Below are 27,099 nucleotides of genomic sequence, written 5' to 3'. Positions count from 1 at the left end.
GGAGCATCTAGATTTTTAAAAGTTTCCGGAGGAGGCCCCCCAGACCCCCCAACGAGAGGGGGTGGAACCCCCTCTCGTGCTCTCCCCCCGCGCAGCTTACGCTGCGCGCCTTCGGCCACGACTGATATTGCGCCCCCCGTTCCCAAAATCCTGGATCCGTCTGTGTGATGTCTTATAAATGAATCAAAATGCAAGTTTAGTGACTAACCTTGCATTTTGATTCATTTATAAGACATCACACTTGAACATTATGATAATTTTGTCAGTTTTTTTCATTTTGTTCACGGTGTTCAAACTGACTGTGTTCCCTTTTACAACATGAGGGCATAATGTTAGATTTGGAACATAAGCAGCAAATGGAGTCTGTTAGCCCAAAGTCAGCAACTTTTGGAAAATAAAATGGGGTTAAACACAACTTGATGATAGTGTGGCATTGCACATTTGTTCATTAAACGGTGCGTATTGGCTGACAAATCACAGGCCCACTTTTCATTTATTTCTAAACGTTTAAGAGCAAAATGGAGGAACAAAGGTCAAAGTTGTTTCCGGACCTGTTGTTTGCCCTTAACTCCGGACTGATCTTAAATGTAAATGTCAACAGGAGTCAGTGTGCCAATATTGTACAAATACAATAATCTATCTCTACGCAGTGGTCAAGGTACACATTTTCTTTCTTGTAGAAATGTAGAGACTCACAAAGAGAAAACACACAGACACTTGTGTTTCTTTCCAAAATCATCTTATTTAAATGTCAGCAAAGACAGTTGAAAACCATGAAGCCACAGGGGGGAAATAGACAACTAAGTTGGGGGTAGTTTTAACAATGAAATCACGATTAGAACAGCTGAGAAGTTGCACATTGGGAGTCTTAGTTTCATTGACAGGACTTTTCCTTGTCAATGTTATTCACTGGAATGGTCATAGGTTCAACCTAACAAGCTGTACCCCCACAACAAGTTACTCAGCTGCAAACGATTATACCCACTAGGCTGTAATTAATTATTCAAATTTTCAATCATCCGAAGCACTTAAAAAACGATTAAAAAGAAAAAACGACAACTCTATTGCAAAAATATCACAAACCAACGATTCCTAATACATTCAAATCTGAGTCCTGTACATATTATTCACATTTCTTTCAGCCAGGTGAGAGGTTCGTAGATCAGTCCATTCTTTCCAAGGAAGTACCGGTGTTAAAGTACTCTTGAACATTGGCACCTAAGTGTATTGTACGGTTTTTTATACCACACACCATGTTCCCACTAGCTCTAGCCATAAGCTTACACTCACATATAGAACCCCGGTGTTATAAAACAGTCATCTTTCCATAGATAGCCACAGCGTACAAACACCCTCTATATATTGCCGCAAACCACATTTACATCATTTTCGTCTACTCTTAGCGGCTCTCACAAGGATTTTAGTTTCTTAACAACCCGGGATCTGTAGTCAACTTAAAACTCCAAAAATGTTGTCCCAACGGACCTCTATGTCAAGACAACTCTCCCCCTCCTGTTCCAACCCCTTCGTTATAATCTGCTAACAGTATTAAACAATTCTTAATTAAAAATTACAATACGTTGAAAACACACTAGGATTACCACTTATCTGGCTTCGAATTAAAATACATCATATGTGAGTGCAATGTTCCGTGGCAAACAGCTGGGTAGCAAATTTCATTTCAGTGTTAAGGGTTTGCTTCTTCTAAGGTACACAACGACACACGGGTGGTTAATGAACAATCTACATACAACTACCTCCAAAATACAATTCCATCACAATAACGGATTGATTGGAAAAGAAACGTGACAAATGTCTTATATGTATGGTTTATCAACAGTCTTATCTTCCAGGGACCCCCAATCCTTCTGCTGGTCTTCACTATGGTACAAGGCACATTATCGTTGCTTGAAACATTATCGTCTACTTGATGGGACACCACACTGGTCACAACCGTCCGACTGATTCTCTCTCTACCGCAAGCCCTCCGAGTTTTAACTACGTCACACGAGGTCCCGATGGAATCACACTGGTGGATAGACACATGTACAGATTCTTACACCTTTACCCACAGGAAATTTGACTTGGTCAATTGTAGTGCTGCTCTATTTACATGGCGGATAATCAGGAGTAGACCAGCGTCGGGTGAGGAGTGCCCGCTTGGCGGGGCCTCACTGACCGCACAGGAAAGCATGCCAGGTATACACGTAGTTGCTAGAGGGTTGTCAATGTAAGTACAAATGTCAAAATTTTCAACCTAGATCCCTTCAACCTGAGCCGAGGGTTTGTCTTCTTATCTGTAGAACAAACAGACTTACCGGAGTAAGCCAATCAGTGTTCAGATTGTAGGGTATGTTCTGTTGAAGCATACAAATATTTGTGGTCACCAAATGAATTTTTTTCTTCCATCCTACTTCACATTCATTCTTTGTATTTGCTGATAAGTGTGATACCGTGCCTACAAATGAATTCCTACGGTGCACAGTATCACACAGAAGACACCAACAGACGGCAGTAGACACATCAAACCCAGAAGACTACACCATGGGGAAAAATCTTACACGAGCTGATCTCAAGGTCTGTGAACTTCAGTATTGTTCTCCACAAAATGTCTCACCCTTTTCTAGACTGCCACATGTCCTGTTCTACAAGTGGACAACAATGTACAGAGTGTGAACTAATAAACAGGATAGAACATGTTGTATTGTGCTGTATTTATGTGTGGGTTTGGGATAGCTGGCCCTCTCTATTGCGAGGTCCCCCCGATCTGGCTGTTGTAGTCGGCGGTCTCCATACGAAGGATGTACGGAATGATGCTGTCGATCTGCACGTTGCCGATCAGTCCTGCAAAGAACAGCTCCTCCATGATGGACGGAGACAGCAGACGCAGGGCAGGTAGCCGCAGGAGAAGCTTCGCAAACCTGAAAAAAAAAACAATATTCGTCAGTCATTTGATGTCAAAGTGGGCAAGATCATTGTGAAAGACATTAACCACTACAGGTTGGGAAGGTTTGAAGGATGTTTAAGTAGTTGTGGCCTATACAATATACCTTGAAGAGGCTCTTCTAAACAGTGCTGAAGTTTCCACTCTTGTGGGAGTGGCTTCTAAAAAACAGCTGTCAGCCAATAAGAGCATTGCTTAATTTTTTTTCTTTAGGTAAAGCCGATTCTCTGATTGGCTGACAGCTGGTTAGAAGCCATACCTACAAAAGTGGAAACCTCAGCAGAGTTTAGCAGAGCCTCCCAAAGGTATATTGTATAGGCTGCATAGGCAAATGGTGCAAGTTATAAGGTGCAGTACCTGTCTGTGTCGTCAGGGTGTGCTTGAGCTTCGTACTCCTTCAACTCTTCATGGGCCTTCTCCTGGAACTTCTCGATCTGGCGAGGGTTCAGCAGGCCTGGGTGGTCTGGGAAAACATAAGACAGAGCTGGTATTTAGGAAGACATTGAAACAGCAGTGGTACTTCTATTCTTTCTAAATTTTTCCTGCAAAAGTTACCTCAGACGTACTAACAGAAATACTGCAGATAACAGCCAATTAACAATACAAAGTTTTTTATCAATGCTCATTCCTATGTGTCCTTGTTTGAATGCCTTCTGATGAAAAATAAACAAACCATAGTTTAAACTTAATATAGCTGAGTTGATTCAGAATTTCTTGCCGCTATGTAACACTTGAGAAAAAATCCAGCTATTTGAAGAGCACAATGATAACCTGCCTGGAATTTTCTTCCTTTGCATAGGTACAAATCTATACAAACTTTGGCAAACAGGATGCAGAGGTTTGTATTGTCTGTACCACTCTGTAGGTTCATGACCCACCTGTGCTGAAGAGAACCAAGGCCTTCATGTAGGCGTACTCTGTAGGGTCCACAGTCAGGGCGGCCATCTTGTTGATGAACTCCTGAAGCTTCCAGATGTGTTCCATCACGACCTTCACTCTGTCTGCACTCAACTTGTCTGCACAGGGAAGACACAATATCAAAATTTTACGTTCAGACCCTTGAAGTGCCGAGTAGCACATAGGGCAGCAAGTTTCCTTGCTGTTTCAGTAGCAGGGTATATTTTACAGGCAGTGCCAGCCCTTCCCCTCTAACATGCTTGAGGCACCTCCTCGAACACGGGACCCCCATTTTACGTCCCTTCTGAAAGACCGGTGCAGCTGTAACCAAGATGTCCTGACCCCGGGACTTGAACTGGTGTCTTCCATGATCCAGTTAGCAACTTATTGGAACCAGGAGGTCAACTGTGAGGCGAGTACCAGTTGAGTCACAGGGATATCCCAACAGAGGTTTACACTCATATACGATATAGATCTGGTCTAAATCATGTAACTGGTAAATTTCCAACTTGAAATCGTAATCGAGTCATAATCCATCTGATTTGCTTTACATTCATTTTCATTTCCCCACGGGCCATTCCCAATCCATGTTTGCCGTACAGGCAAACCTAGCCGAACAATCATCTGGCGAGGGCAACCACCTGGCGCAGGCAACCGCATTTAAACAGTCCCGTCCATTTTTATATAGTTAAAACCACCCTGTCCTCAGCAAGCATGATTATGAGGACTGGTTTGACTGTGGTACCCTTCTGATAACAGTAAGATAACTGTGATACTGACCTGCCTGCACGCTGGACTGCAGGTGGTTGACGATGGCTGTGAGGATGGTTGGGAGGGACATGACGGCCGAACACTGGCTCAGTCCGAGGGTGAACAGCTCACTCCAACACACACGCACAAGCCCCGTGTGGCACTCTTGTCTGTAAAAACACAGTATAGATATGAGATGATCCGAACAACTATTGGGTTATCCTGTTATTAGCTGTCTTACGTTGTCTTAAGTTGTTCACAACACACGTCTTACTAACTATCTAGATGAAGATTAGTAAGAATATGGCTGCAAATTTTCCATATATCTCACCCGAGGGCCTGGAAGGCAGGGATGGAGCGTGCCCAGTGCATGGTGAGGAACAGCAGCCGGGACGCCGACTCGCAGATGTAGTGCACGTTGAGGAACTCAGGCATGGGCGACGGCGTGGTGAGCTTGAAGGCCGTGTGCGCGTCCGTGAGCAGCGGACCCTCCAGCTCGATCACGGTCGTCTGGTCCTGGTCTGACGTGCCCTCCATCGCCTGCGAACCGTCTGATGAGATCCCCTGTTCACCTGGGGACAACAGTAAAAGTTAGGCTTGGGAAAAAAAGGTTGTGTTTCCAAATGCAGGACTGATTCTAGCAAAAACCTGCCAACCCTAGCCTTTTTGGGGGGTCAACCAAGGGCAAGGGACATATAATTTTTGATCTGACATCAACTGTTAGCAAAGTACTCCGGGATGGCCACTGTTTGCAGAAATATTCCTGAATTGGTAAAACTCCCATATGTATCAGTACTTTGACAAATCTAGACTACAGTATCCTTTATACAGTGCCAGAAGTAGAATATTATCATCAGACTAGTTTCAGTTTTTCTAGTTATAACTTATACTGAGATCTTTTGGTACTGGTTGACACCAACTTCTACGGGGAAACTGTTTTAGACTACAAAAACCTACATCATTTTGTAGAAACATACCTGTTTGAGACATGTTTAGGGCCTTGGTGAAGTTATCGAAGGCCTTGGTTTGAAGAAGTTGCCAACTGTTTTAGGCTACAAAAGCCTATACATTTTACAGAAACATACCTGTTTGAGATGTGTTTAGGGCCTTGGTGAGGTTATCGAAGGCCTTGGAGATGTCCGTGGACGTCTGGACCTCCATCACAGTCCCGTCACTGCTGATTGCAGCGTCCCCCTCCCCGCCGTTCTGCTGCGCCTGGCCTTCCTTGTTCTTACTCATACTTGCCAGCGTAGTCACCACGTTGGCCAGGGTGCTCAGGTCCGTGTTCCCGTCCCCCTCCTTCCCGTCCGACTTGGTAGGGTCCACGGCAAGCAGAATGGGTGCATTGCTGTCACCTTGCTGTTTAAGTGCCTCCTGTAAAAGAGGAGGCACCGAGTAAATCAAAGAAAGACTCACCCGAGCTTCACGTAGCTTGCTCGTCACTGTTCAAGTTCAAATACAAATACAAGGACACACAAGAGATGCAATGGTCTACGCATACACTATAATTCTCACAAACATACTTTCCTTTGTAGTTTGTTCCACTGTCAGACACTGTTCTATCTAATCCTGGAAACATCCAGAACATTATGCCATAGAGAGAGATTAGACCTCTTATACTTATTCCTGCTTGTCTCACCGAACATCATTCTCAGCAAAAGCTCGATGTTCTGGTACACATACTCTCTGCCACATTACAACAGTGATCTATAAAGATGTAAGTTTGTACATTATGTTGTCAATGCACCACTAATCTAAAGTTTCTGCAACAAGCCTAAGAAGAAATCAATTCTATCAATAGTTTTCCCCCTCCCCATGTTTGTTCCTTCCACTGACTAAATGTTGTATTACACTATCTCTCACTGTCATGGACAGGTTGTTAGAAATGTGATTTGGTCAGGCTAGTGTATACTAGCTGCCTGTATGTAAGTTTGCACATTATGATGTTGCATCAAGCCAAAACAGCACTAACTTACTAATCTACAATCCCAAGAAGAAATCAATGCTATCAATGGATTGGTCTTCCATGGTAACCAAATGCATGAAGGCTACCTGTATGTTTGCAAGCATGCCAGCATCAAAGAGCCCTCCGGACTTGGGTTCTCTCTCTGTCACGAACGTGGGCGTGGCAGCCAGCGGGCTGCGCAGATCCTTGCGGATGTAGATTTTCTCTGTCGAGGTGGCACAGTTGGGCGGGCGCTCGCGAGCTGTTGGATCAAGAGGCTTCCTTTCACACTGGACCGCTGTGTAAGGCCATGCAGAAACATTCAACATGTCTCCACCCATGTGTTCATTCCAGCAGCGGTGCATGTGTCAAACAACTCTCAAGTTTCAAATCGCTCACCACTGTTTCCTTGGATCCATGAACGGATTTGGAGGATCCACAACTGCTTTACTCAAACGTGGGTTTCAGAGATCCTTGCAATTTCATGGATCAACAACTGTTGTTTTAAGGAGCCGTAACTGTTTTTCAAAGGATTTACACTGTACATTTTAAGAAGCCATTGTTAGTTTTTACACAATCTGTAATTTGTTGCTATCTATGCATGAGATGGATCTATAAACAGTTTTATATTTGTTACATCTTTGTTTGTAAGAAATCACAGTTGGGATCCAAAACTAGTTTTCAACAAACAATGCAACTCAACAAAATGAAAAACGTAAGAAGCATATAAAATGATTAAGAATGGTGAATGGTTAAGTGGTGAGTTTTCTATACTATTACTGTCAGGACAAACTCCCCTGCTGAAAATTCTACCACAAAGTAGAAGCAAGCACCCCCATTCAAACAATACATCTATTCTGTTACACTTAACCCCATGCCCTTCCAATCCTTTCATTAAGAAAGGCAATGGAAAGCCAAGCGAGGAAAAGACACAACACAGATTAATAATACAAAATTGTGACAACTTTGGCAACATTGAAGCAATCTAGTTTTCTTCTATCCTTTGGATATCACGGTCCATTTTCAGGTTTTACATGACGTTTCAAATTTGCAGTGCTAAACAACAATTGTACATTTGCACAACAGCTCCGCCACCAATGGCAGTTTTAAAACTAGAGTGCTGCCACACCACCTCTACAAGTGCAGAAGGCAGGGTCTCTTAATCTCCAAGCAGATGCATCAGTTGGGCTTCTTTTTTTGGTCTTTTGTGGCCTTTTCTACATACGCCTTCCTCAACAAATGCATTTTTCTCTGTTCTACCTCCCTAGTAATGGTAGCAGAAGTAGGAGGTGAAGGGTTAAAATAAAGGTACACTACTACAAAAGTTGTGGCGCCATGCTGGCGTAACACTTAGGGTATTTGGCCCAGAAGCAAGAGGTCCAGCCTGGGCCCCGGGTCCTAGGTTTGGAAGGCACTTAACATGACTTTCCTCACTTCAGTCAGGTGTAAAAATGGGTACCTGACTTTGGTTGGGGCAGTAAAAGGAGGTGGGAGGAGAGGGTTGGGCTCTGAGATCCTGAGACTGACCCTACATCTGCTTGTAGACTATGAGTCTCTGCTAGCAGTCACACTGACATCCACTCACTAGACAAGTGACGCATACTCACACTCCGACCTCATGCCCACGGTCAGGCACTTCTGGAGGCGGCAGTACTGGCAGCGGTTGCGATGGTGCTTGTTGATTGGACAGTCCTTGCTGCTCCGACACACGTACCCCAGGTTCTTCCGAATGCTGCGCTTGAAGAATCCCTTGCAGCCCTCACAGCTTATTGCTCCATAGTGCCGCCCTGGAGGAAATAAACAAGCCATGCAAGTCGTCAAGAAGGTCACCATTAAATATGTCTCACAACTTCAATATTTATTGTGCACTGGGTACTGTAATTATTGTTTCTTTCACTGTAACTTTAGGTTCACTGTTTTCACTGTCACCTCTGTACCGTGAACTTATCATCACCGTGAAAAACCTATTTATGATTTCTCCACACATCCTTAGTGTAAATCCGTGAAGTTAAAGTTCAGTGAAAATGTAGATTTTTGTTACACAGTGAAATTTTGCTACCGTGAACTTAAAGTGATTTACAGTATTTCCTACCAGCATTTGTCTTTCTAGACCCTTTTAACACACAGTACTGTTACTAAATGTTAGAAAGCTGCTTTTAACAGTCAAGAATCAAATCTTTTTCTCTACAGAATCAAAAGAAATGCTAATCTTTTACTATCATTACCTTTATACTACTCTACTGCAGCAGCAGAACACAATGGACTACTACTAGTCACTACTACTACTTAAACAGCTTTAGAGAGAAGCTCACCTGATGCCTTGTCTCCACACACTACACACAGCTCCTGTGGTTTGGTGTCGCCCGAGCCGTGAGGGGTGAACATCACACTGTTGGGGGACATCATGACCGCCGTGGGGGTCCCTAAGGGGGTTCCGCCGGGCGTCATCATCAGTGTAGTGGAGGACACCATGGGGGTACTCGTGGGAGATACCATCAGGGTGGTAGGGGTGGTCAGGTGAGCACCTGCTGCACTCAGCTGTAACAGTCACACAACAGGAGCTAAATTTCATGACAGCATAAAATCATTCATCAAAAATGTAGTGGTACGCACTGATAGCCAACTACATTGCATGTCTCTGCAAATGTCAATGAATATGATTAGGTTGTGTTGTATCAGTATGTTTCAGACCTTATGACTCTATATAGATTTGAAGACAAATATCAAGGATTGAAAGAAATACTGCAGTTACATGACTTGAAAGCACTGCATCTTCTTTCTACTAAACGGTTTAGAACTTGCATTGTAGCACAGACTGCTTCAAAAGCTGACAACCAGTCATTTATCTAACCAATATATCAAATGGAAAGTTTCAATTTTGTTTTTGTCAAGAAATCTCCCAAAGTAACGGTTTGCTAAATACATTGTACCATTGACATCACCTGATTTATAGCTATTACTGTAAACATACTAATTGACACATGACATTGTAAAACACAAATCACATGTTGTGTTGTAAACAGGTATGCTGGCCAGGTGAGACCTACCTGTTGAGGGGTGACCGTGATGGTAACCGTCGCCGTGGAGGTGGACATGGGCGTTCCGGGAGACACCGTCACGGTCTCCGTCATGGCAACAGTCTCCTGACCCCCCTGCGCCGTGGCCACCGTCGTCTCGATGGGCTGTTCTACGCTCACCGTCTGGCCCTCGCTCATCGCAACGGCTTCCTGCATGGCGTCCATGGTGACCTGGTAGTACGTGTGATCGACCGGCGGAGACTTATCGCTCATGCAACCCTGCCTGGCCAGAAGCACCACTCAGGTGCTCTCTGCTGGGAACACAGGAGGAGAATCGAAGATAAATTAAACATACAGGAAAACACTGTTCTTGAGACACAACCTAAGAAATGTTGATCTGTTTAACTTCAGAGATGTTTCAATAACTACTCAGCTACTTTCCACACTTTTACACCCTTCCTGACCAAGATGCACCACTCAGGTGCTCTCTGCTGGGGACACAGGGCAAGAACAGTATATAAACATGATGGAAAAACAGGAAAATGTTCTTGTAGCACAAACATTAGAAAATTAACCTGGCTAACATTTCTTTCAGTTAATCTACAGCTACCTTTCTTGGGACTTGACAGGACTCTACTATTCCTTGGCACAAAATTACCATGCAGTCCCAAGCATGTCTGAAAACACCTAAAGATTATTGACCTGGGAGATTTTTCAGTAAATCCATGGGGCCTGAAATTAAATTAATGGATAAGGACCTAAACATGACCAAGTCTATGTATTTCCCCTTGCCTTGTCTCCATTCATGACTGGTGTGGATTTTCTAATCCAGATGGTCTCCTTTGTCCAACAAGTTATCTTCCTATGACCAACCAATTGCAACCCAATGCAAGTATTTACACTACTGAAAATTCGTCCAATACCTGACTTCCTAGTACTAACAGTAACACCACATTCTTCAGTACTCTCAAATCTAGTAACATGCCTTTCTATACCGCTAGCTTTTGATCATTACAGAAAATATTTTTAACGTTCATTTTGTAAACTGTGTTAATTGTAGAATAGAGCTAATCTTGTGCAATAGTGTTGATGCTATTGTCCAGGACTCCTGAATAAACTACCAAAGAAAATGTTAATCATTGTAGTTGATATTGGTAGTTCAACATGTGAATGGCAGCATCATAATCAATGCACCAGTACCTGGGTATCACTAACAGTGTCTGTTTACTGTTACCTAACCAAGGAATACTAATCAATATTCACAATGTAGAAATAAAAAATGTGCCATGAAAACAGGACCATACACACTACCAGATGACTGTCTGATTACATTTTCAAAATTTTTTTACTGCAAACAACACATTCATGAATGAATTTGTCAACAGATCAATTCTAAAAGAAGTTATCCACAGGAACACTACAAAAGTACAATCATTTATTTAATGTATAATAGAAACGTAGAATAAAATGTCCATGTACATGTATAACTATAAAACATGCTGTTGGGTTTCACTTTCAAATAGACTAAGAGAAGAAGTCAGACAGGGCCCCCGGGGCATGCACTTATGATTTACCGGCTGCCTGTTCTTTTTCAGCTGTCGTACATCCGTGAAAAATAATACCCGTTATGTCAGTCTGCGTGTATCATACATATACATTCATGTCTATGTTTGTATCATATATACCAAACACAAGGCAGCTGCAATCTGCATGTAATACAGTTATTCTGTATCATTAATTTGTAAAATACACTCATCTCTACAAGTGCTGCATACCTAAATACTGGACCTGAACTGGACTAAATGCCTGAAAACAAGTCCGGACTTGCAAAAAAATCTCACACTTATATTCTCCTTTTTGTTCGAAACCATCTTAAACCTTCCTTAGAATTTAGATGGTGAAATTTGAGCTAGAAAAATATGAAAACATTGGGGACACTGACACAAATGCTATGCAATACTGTCTGCAAATAAAAAAACTACTGGTAGTGGTAGTCTGGTACTGTATTATGTTTGCATCTAGTACATGACCAACACAAAAGCCTATTCTACTGGACACTGCAGAGTTTCAAAGTGGGTGACAAAAGCATATTGTTCTCATCTCAAGGCAAAACTTTTGAACTACCGCTACTGAGTTAATTTTTGTCACTTCACGTATTGATTGCATTGAAGCCAAAATACACCATTGTTATTCATAAGACCACGTTTTGCCTCAGGAATAGTACTGCTGTAATTCTTCATCTGTTAACTGTAACTTAATTTTAGCTACTTTAAACCCCTAAAAATTTTTCAGCGCAAACAGTTGTTTACTAACATAGTAACATTCAAGACAATTATGCTTATTCCCACCGTTAAAACCAGATGCTGTGATTGTGAACTACTCCCTTTCCCACCCGACTGCAGTATACCGTATATGTATATGAAAAATTACTACCTAAGAGGTATGTCCTATCCATGATTGCTCGAGTACCATTTACTTCATGCTCGGGATATTTATTTCTCTGGCATGTTTATTTCTTTGTCCTTCAGACACAGCCCAGGTGTCCCAAGATTTACGGGACATATCAGACTTTATGTGGCATCAGATCATAAAAACCTGCAAAATTGGACTATAAACATTGCTCCAGCATTGTCATTCTCATCACAGCTTAATCTCCAAGCAGATCTATCGGTGGTCACTGGTGGTTGGCATGGTTCTTCTCTAGACACGGGAGAAGAACTGGCTTTGGATACCGTTGGCCCTTTTGATACTGCCTAAGGCTTGCCATGATAACCAAATACATAAGTCAAACAAGCTATTAAAGCTAGTAGAAATACAGCACACATCCAGGTTGAGTTTATGAGAATTTTACATACTTTTTAGTTATTTTCCATTTGGTTTGAAAAGGGTGGAGATAGAAAATGTCCATACATAGGAAGACATGCAAATGTCAGACATATATCTTCAGTACTGTTATGAAAGTAACAGTGGGGAACAGACAAAGGTATTTATTGTAATGTGTGAATCAGATTTGTATTCATTCACTCAACTGTATGTGACTCTGTCCTGTTATCTTGTAGACACAGAACATCCTGTTTAGGTTGAGCGTTCCAAAATATTTTCCACCATCACTATTCACTACATGAAACATTGCTGTTTTGGTCGATAGATTTTTAGCTTCTCATGCTGAAAGAGCAAGTTGGTGTGCAGTTTACAGGAAAATACACTTTCATGTGAAATCCTACTGGCGTATCAATAACTCAAATTTCAAAGACCGGCAATGTACAAAAGAAACAATACAGCCCGCAGAAAGTACATGTGTATATACAGTATATATAAACTACTGCACACAATACAGAGATACTGGTTTGTTATCCAGGTTCACCAGATTTGTGGTTAAATCCTTAAATCTCCACTTATAACAGTACCAATTAGGTATGCACAGAATTGAAAATTACATGTATGTATTACACTGGTGGTCTTGTGGTTAGGAATCTAGAGCCACAGTTCCCACGGTCTGCCTTGGGAAAGACACAAAGACAAATTTCCTCACTGGACTTAGGTGAAAGTGAGTAGCATATTTGTGGAAAACCACACCTCAAGCACGTTTAAAAACCCACAAGAACGGATAAAAGTAGGGCTCAAACACATCATCCTCGTCTTACACAGCTTGTCTTAAACATACAAAACTGGTCTGTTAGTGTTACGTGGGTTTACCGGCTATTCGATGCAAACAGTCGTAATTTCTGCTTTTCCAGTCTAAGCCTAAAATTTTCCCATAAAAATGCCTCGAAAAAAATTATTTACAAAATTTGACCATCGGGTGCTGGGTTGAGGCTGCTGGGTTGAGGCGGAACTGCCGGCGGGTCCCGGGTCCCCACCCCGCTCTATAAAAACACCGAGGTCGGGCTTGGCGCGTGAGACTATTTCATACCACTGATCAAATAGCAAACAACACGATAACCGCAAGGCCATTGTCGACCAGTCGTGCATTTTTCACCCCAAAATTTGAGTTATCACATTAAAAACACGGACAGATGATGTTAGGATGATCCACGGGGCCTTGACAGGGCCGGAGACCGGAGATGAGGGGGGCAGGGGACAGAGGACAAGGGGTAAAAGGGTAAAGGGTGGTGCCTCATCTCTGGCGTACCGCCCGCACAAGAAATGGCGGGCCTGCAAGCCCGCCGCCCAAAAGCCTCCTGTCTGGAAAATCGAGCCTCCCTGCACCAAAAATCCTGCTACACATACGTGACCAGGGCGGTAGCATAGGTAGGGACCGCAGCTTTGTACCTAGGGTCCCTCCGAAGGGGAGATTTTTGCCGTTATTGTGGGGATGGGGCGTGTGTCCAGAATTCAGAATTCAAGATGTCCTCCGAACCATGCACAGAGAGAAGGCAAGGGTCACTCACCACCCAACAACAACACAAAGGTCATCCGGCCTAACAACCCAGCTAAACTCATTCTTCCCGCCCAGAACAAAACGCCAGGCTTCCCGATAGAGCTCAAAGATCGGTTGAGGTATGTTCTAGGTGGAGGCAACCCTTGGTGAAAATTATTTGAATTTCCTTCAGTGGAAAAATGTGTTTTGCTGACTGCGAAATGCGTCTCGGTGGCGGCGCAGCAGCGCGAAGAAAATGGAAGCAGACATCGCTTCTTTTCGGAGAGGAATCTTACACCGTGGAGCTCTTTGTTTCCGATTAGCGTCACGCTACGAACAAACAGATACATGAACTACCATATTCTGGCGATTTTAGGTTAAAACAGTTCACTTACCTGCAGAAAATGGGTGAAAAATGGGCAGAAGAAATAAGCACGCAGTCCAACGGGTCAGAGTTCGTGACCTGGCGTTTTTCCTGCTTGTCACGTGGTGAAGGCACGCTTTCGTCTGATTGGTTAGACATGACGTCGCGGGATCAGCTCGAGCTCTGATTGGCTAGACTTAATTAGATCTCGCCATTTCTCGCCGAAATGCGTCTCGCGTTTCGCGAGATTTAGCTTCTCTGCCTTCTTTCCTCATCCATCCAGGTGTGCTGTTCCCATCTACCTGGCTATTGTGCACAGGCTGGACCTGAGGTCTGCATGCAACAACAAACAGGTGGGATCATGATTTCAAAGTCATGCACAATATACTTTCTATTTCTCTTTGTTACGAAAGAAGCTTTAAAACGATCACCCGGGAAATCACAGCTAAAAACTTTGTTTTCGCAATCCTTTACAACAATTGTTGTTATAGCATGTGTGGGAACTGACAGATTTCTTTGCTTATAATGACAAATATTCTGAAATAAATTGAGGATAACAAAGAGAGCAGGAGTAGAAACAATTTGGAGCTGAAAACTGTACTGCATTTGATTTGCTATGCCAACATATGTTTCATTTCAAACTTCTGGAATGTCTCAGTTCAAGAAGATTCTCTCTTTAACTTCCTTGCAGAGTTGCAGCTTTAGATGCACTGAGCTTGCATGTTGGATTGATTTTCCAAGTCAGAAGAAATTAGTAAAACAAGCTAGCTGTGAAGCAATGAGTCAAAAGTTTAAGCTCAGGACTTTCGTGAAGTCAGAAAAAAAATAAGCTCAGTATGATCAGTATGATCAAAGATTTGGAAATTTTCTGTAGTGTTGACCTGTCACATTCTGGTGGGTGATTGATCATGACTCTTTAGCAAAATAGATTTTGTCAATTATTTTTCAAGAGCTGGAAAGGTATCATTTTAGTTAAAAACACTATATCTTTTTCCTCTGCAGAAGACTAAAAGTCTGAGTCTTAGAAATATTTTATGCATAAATGTAGATTTGATTAGTCTGTGTAATACTAGCTCCATGTTGTTGTGAATCATCAAAGGACTGCAGTTTCAGAGGATTTGATTTTCATGAAAAGCAGTGGTCTGGAACAAGTCTGGCAGCTGGGCAGGTTAGGCCTATTGGAATTCTTAGGCCATATATCATTAGTGGTGCAGAAATTATATCAAAGCAGATGTTGGGGTAAAAGATTGTAATGTGTTTTCTGATGGCCGGGCTTCTCTGAGGGGAGGGACTTTCAGAGAAGAAAACATTTTGATCTTTCACCCCAATGTCTGCTTGAAAATAAGTGCAGAGGGCCCCGTGCACATGACATCCCTTCAAGTCCATAATTCAGGTGCTAAACCAAATGGTTCAACAGCCACCAGTCTAACTGGTCCGGACCTTTTAGCCTTGTGGTATAAGTGCGTTGGGTCCGATACTGTACTACTGGCCTCATGCGTTACATGATGAAAAAACACACACACAAGATTGGCATAACGAATAAAGTAGATTTCCTTGTTTGTTTTTTCCAGCTATCCTGAGATGTCCATGCCAACTGCAAGTCTGCTGCTGCTAGCGATCATATTGCAAAGTTCACCCCAAGTCACCCAACCACTGCAACATCTTAACTTACCCGAGTCCCATCTCCCGTACTTCTTCTCTTCCCATCATGCACTGGCACGCGCTTGCGAGAGGGATGACGAATGCCTGTATAAGGTAATGACCAATACCACCTTTACTATCGTGCCCGAGCCAATTTTTTAAAATGACTTTTTTTGTGGTCCTGGGGATCGTCAAACAAAGTTTAACCAAACAGTTATTGAAAATGATAAGTTGTCAAAAGTCACAAAATAGCATTGAATTCAGAAGTACATGTACCCCTACGTATTACGCTAAAATCAAGGAAGGCAATATACACAGTTTTGTCGCCTCCCAATAAAGACGGCTCTCCCAATGAATTACGGGAAATATCTTTAGACAGTCTACACTATACAAAAGTGAGCATGCAGACCCTTGATTACATAGAAGCAGACACATCAAGATGGTGCCCAGGATACAAGCATTTTGTTTATGGATCAATTCTAATCCACTTTACAAGAAAACCAATCAGTGCCTAGAGTGCAGTAATTTGTATAGCTGAAGGGATTTTCAGTGACCATTTCCTTGGGGCATACATCAATGAGACTGCATGCAAATGTTTCTGTATTGTCTTCTTCTGGGAGAATTTTTTGAGCAAACAGTCTATATTAATAAAATTATTATATAATTCATGAGGTCATTGTATGAATTTGTTGTTTCAGGAATACCTTGGTAAGAAGGTATGCTGGGGGTATGAGAAAAACTGCAAGAAGAAAAACAGATTTCACAACCCCACATGCACTATTGCCAACACTGGATGGTGAGATTTCATTTTAATTTGATTTTCTTCATTGACAATACATTGCAACATACATGTACCTCTAAGTGTGATGGTGGGGCCTACCTAATATGATGAGAAATGCTTACGGGTAAAAGATACTGGGTTATTCTTCCAGTAGTGGTTCAGCTGATATATCATAAAACCATTCATGCTATTCTGATGTAATTTACTGTGGCCTTGATGTGGTGCAGGTTTGAACCTTGGAAGCCTGTCTTATCAAAGGAATTCAATTTAGATCTCTCTGATTCAATTGTTTGTGATCGTCTCTCCATGACAAACAAAGGCAGCTGTTTATTGCAGAATCACAGTCTCCATGAAATTTGTTAGGGACTATATTGATTGTACATATTTTTCATTACGAATCAATTCTCTTATCATATATTAAGAAAGGGTTTTGGTTGCATAAATCATTTGAGGCATCCCAGTTGTTTGTAAGTCTGCCACATGGAAACTGCATGTGTCTTTTCCATTTGCAAGTTGACTGCAAGATATTTTTAACTTTAAGGATGACCAGGTTCTTTCTTCACTACCAAGATATTTACAACAACAGATTATGTTTCTGTGACTGTCTAAAGATATTCTAAAGACTTGAATGAAACTTGAACTGCAATTGCCAACACAAAAATTGGACTTTAAGTACCCAAATTTTTGACTGATCAGCTCTAGTCTTTGTAAAGGAATGAGCAATCCACTGCTTCTGTGACGTCACGTTATGTAGATAGAACACATGACTCAGTGAGCAGTGGATCACATGTTGCAGAAATTCTATGGCTCCCCCGTCTCTGTTGAGGGATGGTCGTAAAGCCCGGATGTAGATGGCCTCTTTCAGATCTCTTGAAGATCCTGTTTTCTTTTTGCGTATCTGTATATACAGGGGATCTCGTACTGTTGAGGAGACTGCTGACCTGTTCTGGAAGGAGGCAGACTTTGGCTATGTGTGGGAGCGACTGCAGGAGATGACAGTCATGTGTAAAGCACAGGAAGAGGTAAGGCACCAGTCGAGTCTTATTTCTTTGCCAACTAGGTTATGTTTTTGGATATGTGTATGTGTGTGTGTGTGTGTGTGTGCATGTGTGTATGCATGTGTGTGTGTGTGTGTGTGAAAACATAACTTCAGAAGTTGTAGATGAATTTTTATAACATTTGTTATGCTGGAAACTGGTAGGTGATGGCAAAATGCAGGACAAGTTCATTTATTTGCACCTGATTTACACTGAGAATGAACAAATTATGGACCCTCCTACCAGCTTTCTATGGCACCGCAGCAGAATTCCTGGTTTGATATTACTTGTTCTTGACAAAATTGTTACGGTTATAACTTTTCACTCAGTAGCTAGGTCTTGCTTGAGGTTCTTAAAATTGTGTTTCAAAAATGTTGAAAACAATGCAGCCATGAACTGCCATCATCTATGATGATATCAAAAGTTATGACATGATTTAATTTAGCAGGACGCATAACACTTCGGCTGTTTTCACCATTTCCAGGGAGACTCCTCCCTCAGTTGTGTCAAACATTCGCGATACTGCCGGGCTACAAACATCTACATGGACTTCATTAACCTGGATTCAGAGAACAACAATAACAGGTGTGTACAGGCCCACTTCTTACTGTGCCTGAGTGTCCACTGTACATCTTACAGTTTTACACTGTAAACCAAGGAGGCTGTGATGACTTTCCGAAGATTCTCTCTAGTCCTTTATTCATTTTGTGGCATCCATAATGAAATAATGTATGATTTTAATCAAATTAACAAAAATGTTTACTGACTACTCAGGGGACCTATAAGATCTAGTCTATGTGGACAGGTGGACGCTATAGACAGGATTCTTAATGCTTCTGTCAATGGGAAAAATCATCTGGGATCTCCAAAAAGTGGTCACATTGGCCAGGTGGTCCTTTATGTAGAGGTGGTCACTTGTACACGTTGGACTGTATAATGTCATGTATACTAGTAGTATGTTATCTGTATACAGCACATGTATATGATAACCCCAAGTCCTTTTCATCTCTTGTTAACCATGGCATTGATGTGTATTACTTTATCTCCCAGGTACAGGGAGAATCTGTTCAATGCTGGACAAATCGGAGGCCACTGCAAGCTGTACCCCACCAGGCTGTCTGCAGAGGGAAAACACAAAAGTGCACTGCAGTCTTGGTAAGGAACTAAGTTCTCATGGTGATGAAGCTGTAAGGAGAAGGATGTGTGCTATTCATTGATAGAAGATGATATGACAAGTTCTATCATACACTTGGTGATGATATGACTGTGCTGTTATAATGTAGGCTTGGTAAATAAGTATAGAATATTTTTTTGCATATTGAAATGTGACGCAGCTTTCATAACATCACATGCATCATACTCAAACACCTTCATTTTGATATTTGTATTTTTAAACTTTATTATGATCCAGGTATGCAGAGTTGGAGATGTTTTCTTCGCTGCCTTTCCGACCGATCGATGATGGCAAGTGCGACCTTGTGTTGGACAAACCAACTTACCTCATGAAGCTAGATGCTGGTAGGTCTTAAATTCAACTAAAATTGAAAAGTCTTGCTGGTTTTTGTAATTACATCTGTACTTAATGGCATTTCTTAAAAATTGTGTTCAACTGTTTGCAGAAATTTGAAGACTGGATTTCCTTTTTTTCAAATTGTTATTTTTGTCTGTATTTTGAAATTTTTGATGCATTGTACTACTACACTCACTTTGATTTGTGTATTTTCAGGGGTGAACATGTACCATCATTTCTGTGACTTCATCAACTTCTATGCCTCACAGCACATCAACGGGTCCTTCTCTCAGGACGTCAACATCATCATGTGGGACACGGTAAGATTTCATCTTTCTCCAGACCTGTACCATTTTACTTTTGTTTGTTTGTTTGTTTGCAGAATCGGTAAACCATCTTAAGGCACAGCACACAAGTTTAGTGTGTTAAGTACGAGCTGTGTAAGCCCAGACTGATAAGTTTTTTTCCACCCACACAAGGAAGGACCTCTACTCTTATTGATATGCATTCTTTGTAATCATACTATTGTTGCCAACATGTGTGACGAAGAGTGTTTCAGCTTGGTAGTTATTGTTACATATCTGTATTTCAGAGTGGACTTGGGTATGGAGATTTCTTCAGCGCAACATGGAAGGCTTTCTCAGACTATCCAGTCATTCACCTGAAAGAGTATGATGGCAAGAAGGTACGGTAGCTTCCACCTGTTTATAACGAGTGCCATAAGCATATATATAACTAACATGCTATATTATGATTTATTGGAATTACTGGAAGTACTGTTGTATAGAGGATGCACATAACTGTGTACAATATTGTGATTTCGATTTGTTGACAAACTTGTTTTCTCTCCTTTTGTCCAGGTGTGTATCCGTGATGCCGTCTTCCCTCTGCTGCCCCGCATGCAGTACGGCATGTACTACAACATGCCACTTGTAAGTATTTGTCTTTCTCCACTGCTGCTAAATGATGGATCCCATCACTCCAGGACCTGTTCATTCGTCCATCCTGGGACCGAAATTTGCCTTTTTGGACAGACAAAAATTTCACCTTGCCTGACCAATACATCTGAACTTCATGACATGAAATTGATGAAAATATATTTTCATAATCTTAAATAGCAGATTTAACAACGAAAATTAACAACATGGGTTCCCGAACAATGAGTGGGACGGAAAATTTTTTTAGAGTTGGAGACCGCCCTGCATTAGCCTGAACTGTTCATGAAGAAATTGTACAGCTACCACCCCAAGGGTAAAATCTATGTTGATTGTTGAAATGTCAGGAGTTCATTGCAGACTCCATCTAAATGATCTTACCTACCATTATCCCATTACAAAGTAGTGCTTAGTTTCACTTGGGGTGTGTAGATGTTCCTTTTGGGGCTATAGGTAATGGCTTGTATTACTATTCATGTTTGGCCTTTACCATAGTTTGTTGTCGATTCATCTCAGTTATCCTAATCATCCTTTTTCCATTATATGGAATATCTTCATTACATTAAGTCTTTCATATCTTCTACATACTATTAGCTTATGAATCATTTGAATATCAACCCTAAACCCAGACAATATCAGATTACTGTTATGATAAAGACAAAGCTTGTGCAATATTTTTTATTCCAACTCATTCAAGTAAGATATAGTGATGATTACATTTTAGAAGTACAGAAGATCTTAATGTATTGTAGACACAATTAATTTCAGAGTTAATGTATTTGATTTAGCTATTTGTTATCGTCTGAATGTTTTATTGTATTGTCAGCAGTGCAATTGTTTTTTCTGCCATTAATACGGCCCAGGTCCCAGGCTGCAGCGGAACAGCTTTGTTTAAAGCGTTTTCTGAACATGTTTTACATCGACTGAACGTCACACAGGAAGGGCCACTGGTAAGGCTTTCTTAGTTTCCAATCCCCATTAAATAGAAAACAGCCAATTGTGGACTCCGGTGAAGCAGATGATAATCGAGTGCATAGTCATATTCCTGTTCTTTTCTTATGGAATTAACATGAAAATGTTTTCATATTTATTTTCATTTGTGTCATGATTTAACATTATTTGTGCGATTGGCTGTGTGGCATCTTGTGATACATTGAAAGATGTGAAGAATCAAATAAAAGTCCAGATTTGAGACTAAGTTTTGAAGACAGAGTATGTTGTCAGTTGTCAACTCTGATTTGTATTAAGGTGGAAAACGATGGTAAACTGTGTTTAAAGATAATATCTCTGTATTCCAGAAGGATAAGGTACGGGTGACTCTCCTGAGCAGATCTACAAAGTGGAGAAGGATCCTCAATGAAGAAGAGGTCAGAAAACTCTAAATACTGGCTATATTTCACAAGTACTGCACTGTATTCGCAATAATAACATACTGTAATACAATTATTGTGGTACCCTAACTTTGAAAATATTGTGTGTATTTTTGTAATTTATAAAAAATGGTTCTCTTGTCATGAAATTCAGTATATTTTGCAGACCATGAACAGAATATTGAACCCCAGTGAAGCCATTATGCATGTCTGAAAATGTTATACATTGTGTACTGAACATTACTACATTCTTTGTATCATGTTTCTCTGCAGCTGCTGAGTGCTATGAAGTCTGAAACCAGACTGGAAGTCAGGAGAGTGGACTACAATTGGAAGTATGTGATGATTGATTATCACTATCAATGTGTAGGGCTGTTAAGTGTGAATTTATCTACCACAGAAAAGTGTCATATTTTGCATTATGTGTGGGGTGAGGTTACTCTTGTAGAAGCTGTTTCTAACAATTCTGTCTTCTCTTGTGGTGGTGGTTCCATTGATTTTGTGGGAAACAGGAAGATGTCCTTCACAGAGCAACTTAAGGTATGAATTTGCTCTTTTAAAATGCACTGTTCCTTCTTAAAATACACTCAAACCTGCCCAAGAAGACCACTTGGGGTACTGAGAAAATCTATTCTATGTGGTCAATATAGACAGGATTCTTAATAATTGTGTCAGTGGGAAAAGTATCTATAAGGGGACCATCAACAAAGTGGTCACAATGGCCAGGTGGCAAACCATGTGTAGATGTGGTCACTTGTACAAGTTTGACTGTAATGGAAAATAGTTAAGTAGCAATTACATTTCTTCCTCTTTGAAAACTAGATATGCTTGTAGTACCATTTTCTGATTTCCTTGTGGATTTGATATTGTGATTACATAATACAAGTAGCCTCTACCAGGCCCCGCAGATCGCTGGAAAAATATTAGAAATTGGCCAAATAGAGTGAATTGTATGAAGAGAGTCAGCTATGCAGATAGGGTCCAATCTGCAATCCTAGGCCTGCGAATGAAACCCTCCATGGCCAAACTCCACTGGCAAATATTTTCCCTGTAGCCGGCAGGGTTAGTCTGGTAGATACTATAATACAAGAGCTCATGATTTTGTTTGCAAGGTGAAAACAAAAAAAATCTAAATCTATTACCTGGATGTCTAACCTTCATTAACGTAAATTTAAAGCATGTTGATGAATGAAGTTAAACGTTAATTGCGGTGCTTCACCTGCTGTCACCATTTCAACCGGTAGTTGATGTTGAATCTGATACTGTAATTCTTGATTTGCTAACTGTACCTTAATTGTAGCTAATTCAACGGCCACTAGTCAACCACTAAAATTTCATCATCGCAAATATTTGATAACTAACATTTGAGACAGTAATGTTTGTTTCCACCGTTAAAAATTAAGTGCAGTGAACTACTCCCTTCTCCCCCAACCACTTAAATTACCGACCGCTATATTAAAAGTGATTTACAGTAACCCACATTCAAATGCTCATTAACATATCTGTAGGTAACCCAGAACTCAGACCTGCTGATCGGCATGCATGGAGCTGGCCTCACCCATTCACTCTTCCTGCCAGACTGGGGCGTGTTGTTCGAACTGTAAGTCACTTATCCATAACTTACCCATAGTAGTAATTAAGTTACTTAAGCTTAGAGTAGATAACACAAAAAAGTATGACAGGAGATGTTTACTGTTAACACACATAAACACGAACACAAAGGTTTTACTGTTCCAATATAAAATGGGAGCGTCAACTCAAGTGAAATGTTTTATCATAAGCACACAAATTAAGTATATCATCATACATGTCTCAAATAGAAAAGAGCTCTAAAGATGGACTGTTAAGTATCTGATATAAACCACTTTTCGTATTCAGGATTGCACTTTTCCTCCTAAACGTTATAGCATGGAAACTTGACTTAATGAAAATTGCAAAACTTATGGACACATTTGTATATACAAAAATTCAATCTTATCAACATTGTATCTTCCTTAGTTACAACTGTGAGGATCCTCGCTGTTACAAAGATCTGGCTCGTCTGCGTGGTGTGCAATACTACACATGGGAGAAGGAGGAGAAAATCACACAGAGGGAAAAGGTGAGAAAAAACAACAACATTCCAATGATAAGTCTGTACAAGAAATGTTATGTCGTTTGACTTGTAGATTTCATGCAGCTGAATTTCAGTGTTTTGTGTGTGTTTTTGCCTTATGTGTAGCAATGTTACTCTTTGTATATTTTACTGTGTAGTCTAAACCATTGTCAGCTTGGTTTATTTTGTATGACACTTGCAGCTACTTAGAGAAACGTATAAACAAGGCTATCGTCGGTGTATTTATTTTCTTTCTCTTATTTTCCAGGGATCCCATCCATCCGTTGGGGAACACTCCAAGTTTGTGAACTACGGGTTTGACGTTGCTGAGTTCATGAGAATTGTGCAGAATGCTGCTGACTACATCCAGGGCCATCCCCAGTTTGTAGCAAAACAAAACAAAACACACGGAAGTGGGGATCACCACACTGAGTTGTAACAATTAAGCTATTTATGAAAACTTTGATGATTTTATGCAATTTTATTATTAAATGTGCTTGCCTCAGGTACTCATCCAATTAAGGAAAATTAAGACAGCAACAAATTTTTATGCTAGAATTCCAGTGGTCTATACTACTGACTTTTGGCCATTATCGTGTTATCAAATTACAAGGTCTCTGAATTTAAAAAAATTCAATTGCACCGAACATTTCCTCCAATAGGAAATCAGTCATGATATCTTAGAATCTAATGTATTATTTTATTACATCATTTATGATGTTGTTATGCAAACAGTGGAATATCAAACAGTTGCAAACATGTGTTTGTGAACTTCAGGGAACAAGTATGTGCCAAAGATATGAAAAAAGAAGGGGAGGATATTCTAAAAGCTACTGTACTATATTATAATGAATACCTAATCCTGTATGGATAAGAATATCTTCATGTACAATGTACATTGTACTGATCATGAACAGGCTTTTATTCCAAACAGGTACCACTGTAGAAGAAATTGTGAATTGTTGTGATTGTTGTTTCTTTGTAGCATCAAGTAAAAGGAACTTTTTACAAATATGGAAAGTGGGTGAATGCACAATTATTGTGATGTAATTTAGAAAGGATGCAACCTGTATCTAGTAGCAATCATTTGATTGGTATGCAGTAGTTCTTTCAACATTTGGTTCCGTTTCTGTGGTCAGGAAAATTACAGCTTACCTTAATAAGGGACAGCATGTAGTTTACAGTGTAATAAGAGCTTTTATATTTTTAGAATTGAAATGTTGTAGGTTTGATGCCAAATGTAAAGCCCAGTGGAGGGTTTAATACTTGAGACCAAAATGTAGAAAGTTAGATGGTACATAATAGTGATGTACTGGTTCCTACAAACTGTCATTCACAGCAAAGATTCACGGCACATAGAATTTACACCAGTACTGTATTAGGAATGGTAGACATGCATCTGATGGCTGAGAACAGACTTACTGTTCTATTAAGAATTATTCAATACGTAGGTGTCAAATCTGATTGACAATTTTTTTAGTCATTACATTTTGAACCTTACACCTCTGGCATGTGTACATCCTACATCACTCAGGCCATTTGGTTAGGTCTTCAAGACATTCTTCTTGTCTCATTCTGAAGAGCAAGTACTGATGGTGCTGGTCTCAGGTGACTGTAGCTGAGTGCTGTACAGAACTTTAAATTGTGTTGTGTAGCATTAAGAACTGACAATAGAGTAATTTACCAACCTAATGAGCGTATTATTATTATTATTTTTTACTTTCTGAGTCATTATTTCAGTTCTGTCAGTTTAAATTTAAACCTCCTTGGTCAGTACTCCTACTGTCTTTTCAGTCTTTTGATTCTCAAGGAGACCAAAATAGAAAAGTCTCCTCACGCTATAAGAAGCTTGCTATGGCTATTATGACATGCGGTCAATAGATATATCTTTCACAGAAAAATCTTGTGACTCATTGATTTTAGAAATTAAGTTTGATATTCAAGACATGAAGCTGTCTGCAGATACCTTGCCATAATTTAAGTTGTCTTAATTGGTCACTTTTGAATGTAAGGGTTGTAGGTAGCTGTTCACGGTAACCTTAGCCTCAACGGAGTGTCCCTTACGAAGTTCGTTAGTATAGCTGCGATGTTAGTGGTACGGTCAGGACCAACGCCGGAGCCATAGTACGTTTGAAGACTTCTGTATTCGTTCTCTCGTCTGTCCAAGATTCTGGTCGGATCTTAACTCACTACAGGCGTTGCATTTCTGTATTTATATGTTACCTTACCGCCTACACATCAATTTCTAAGAAAAAGGTGCATTGTTCTAAAGACTGTTCCCATCTCCGGATGGTCCCTTGACCTATTTCCCCAAATATGGTGTGCCTTGGACCTCCTGGGGCAAGGGTGGTCATTACTCAGGGTGACTCTAAACGCCCCCTCTTTCCCAGAAAAGAACAAGGAAAAAAGTGGTGGCTGATACAGCTTCTCGACATGAGGATCTTGGAATATAACTAGAGTTAAGATGCACCAGGAACTAAGTAACTATCTTAGTACTAGAGAAAGGCACCTTATCATGCGAACTTTTGCAGAAACTTGGTGTTAGATAAGGTCCATAAGGTTTTGGATAAAAAAACTAGTACGGTACTACGCAAAAAAGGTAGGTTGTCTTGTTTGTTTGTTTGTTTGTTTGTTATGAAACAAAAAATCAGCTCTCCCTAACGCCCAAGGTTACATTGCACCGTTAAAAAAGGCATACACATTACAAAACGCATTCTGAAAGGAAAATCAGATCTGATAAAAGACAAACGATAACACCATAATTGCACCTCCTTGCTTCAGAGAACAAGGTTGAAATTTGAACTGGTAGCCTTTCAGAAAGTGACAATTTACCGATGATATATATAACGTTACCTCACCATTTCTATTGATAAAACACAAAGGAGGCGTTATGCCCTAAAATCGCATTGTACCGTTTGTGGTTTGTGGAATGTCTTGAAATTTTTCATTGAAGACCAATTTGAAAGATTTTGCGTGGTTTTGAACAGAAGAAACTTAGATAGCAGAAACACACTTTTCGTGCTAAGGTAAGATAGGAACTTTTCTGCGTCTTGCATCGCACCCGGTAGTAAGTAAATACGAATGGATCAGGGAGAGAGGCGCCCTTGATGAACTCCTGGCGCGTTTGAATATGTAACGTTATCTCGCATGTCCACATGGAGCCTATCGGAAAGCAGGGGTATTACTGAGTAACGTGTTCCAGGAATAACGCTTAATCCACGCATATGTCATCCAGTAAGTTCTCAGTGGTAGCCTGGAGTCCATCCTTGTTAGCTTAGCTGTTGGCGACGTTGGGAGCGGACCAAAAGCTAAACAAGGCTGGACTCTAGGCTAGCCAGTAAACTAAACGAAGGGCCCTTCGGTAGTCGCCACGGCTAGACTCTAGGCTAAGTTCTAATCTAGGGTAAGGCAGTATGTAAACTAAAAAAGTTTGAAAGCCCCAAAGCTTGGTTA

At 40.8% G+C, this 27,099-nt stretch overlaps 2 protein-coding genes across 9 annotated transcripts; one reads left to right on the top strand and one right to left on the bottom strand.

The window, feature by feature from the left end:
- Nucleotides 1-738: 738 nt before the first annotated feature.
- LOC136434785 (orphan steroid hormone receptor 2-like) lies at nucleotides 739-14,596 on the bottom strand. 7 transcript variants are annotated; one of them, XM_066427837.1, is made up of 11 exons: nucleotides 14,309-14,596; nucleotides 9,584-9,864; nucleotides 8,849-9,074; nucleotides 8,144-8,323; nucleotides 6,644-6,834; nucleotides 5,677-5,950; nucleotides 4,923-5,163; nucleotides 4,622-4,761; nucleotides 3,823-3,960; nucleotides 3,302-3,407; nucleotides 739-2,921 (listed from the first exon to the last, which is right to left on the bottom strand). In XM_066427837.1, the coding sequence occupies exons 2-11, from the start codon at nucleotides 9,824-9,826 to the stop codon at nucleotides 2,747-2,749; spliced, it is 1,914 nt and encodes a 637-aa protein (XP_066283934.1). In that variant the 5' UTR covers nucleotides 9,827-9,864; nucleotides 14,309-14,596; the 3' UTR covers nucleotides 739-2,746. The 7 variants fall into 7 exon arrangements, with proteins under 7 accessions (XP_066283934.1, XP_066283928.1, XP_066283933.1 ...); XM_066427831.1 differs by having other exon boundaries at nucleotides 5,677-5,965; nucleotides 9,584-9,867; nucleotides 14,309-14,432; XM_066427836.1 differs by having other exon boundaries at nucleotides 9,584-9,867; nucleotides 14,309-14,432.
- On the top strand, nucleotides 13,335-25,519 carry LOC136434786 (EGF domain-specific O-linked N-acetylglucosamine transferase-like). 2 transcript variants are annotated; one of them, XM_066427839.1, is made up of 18 exons: nucleotides 13,335-13,804; nucleotides 14,561-14,630; nucleotides 15,849-16,032; nucleotides 16,617-16,714; nucleotides 17,610-17,721; nucleotides 18,221-18,321; nucleotides 18,787-18,891; nucleotides 19,148-19,254; nucleotides 19,463-19,566; nucleotides 19,839-19,931; nucleotides 20,107-20,178; nucleotides 21,045-21,131; nucleotides 21,480-21,548; nucleotides 21,825-21,886; nucleotides 22,064-22,091; nucleotides 23,060-23,151; nucleotides 23,550-23,652; nucleotides 23,915-25,519. In XM_066427839.1, the coding sequence occupies exons 3-18, from the start codon at nucleotides 15,859-15,861 to the stop codon at nucleotides 24,083-24,085; spliced, it is 1,578 nt and encodes a 525-aa protein (XP_066283936.1). In that variant the 5' UTR covers nucleotides 13,335-13,804; nucleotides 14,561-14,630; nucleotides 15,849-15,858; the 3' UTR covers nucleotides 24,086-25,519. The 2 variants fall into 2 exon arrangements, with proteins under 2 accessions (XP_066283936.1, XP_066283937.1); XM_066427840.1 differs by lacking the exon at nucleotides 13,335-13,804 and adding an exon at nucleotides 13,938-14,053.
- Nucleotides 25,520-27,099: the final 1,580 nt, after the last annotated feature.

The sequence above is a fragment of the Branchiostoma lanceolatum genome, chromosome 5, assembly GCF_035083965.1.
Source record: "Branchiostoma lanceolatum isolate klBraLanc5 chromosome 5, klBraLanc5.hap2, whole genome shotgun sequence".
Taxonomy (NCBI): Eukaryota; Metazoa; Chordata; class Leptocardii; order Amphioxiformes; family Branchiostomatidae; genus Branchiostoma; species Branchiostoma lanceolatum.
Note: the sequence above shows the minus strand (reverse complement) of the source record. Positions and strands in the feature narration are given on the sequence as shown.

Bases quoted from the DNA above. Each gene is read 5' to 3' on its own strand.
- LOC136434785 (XM_066427831.1), bottom strand. From the start codon at position 9,826: ATGAGCGATAAGTCTCCGCCGGTCGATCACACGTACTACCAGGTCACC. The intron at 4,762-4,922 runs GTGAGATATATG...GTGTTTTTACAG, and splicing joins CCTGCCTTCCAGGCCCTCGG to ACAAGAGTGCCACACGGGGC. The intron at 3,408-3,822 runs GTGGGTCATGAA...ATGTTTTCCCAG, and splicing joins CTTGGTTCTCTTCAGCACAG to ACCACCCAGGCCTGCTGAAC.
- LOC136434786 (XM_066427839.1), top strand. From the start codon at position 15,859: ATGTCCATGCCAACTGCAAGTCTGCTGCTGCTAGCGATCATATTGCAA. The intron at 21,887-22,063 runs GTATGTGATGAT...TGTGGGAAACAG, and splicing joins AGAGTGGACTACAATTGGAA to GAAGATGTCCTTCACAGAGC. The intron at 23,152-23,549 runs GTAAGTCACTTA...TATCTTCCTTAG, and splicing joins TGGGGCGTGTTGTTCGAACT to TTACAACTGTGAGGATCCTC.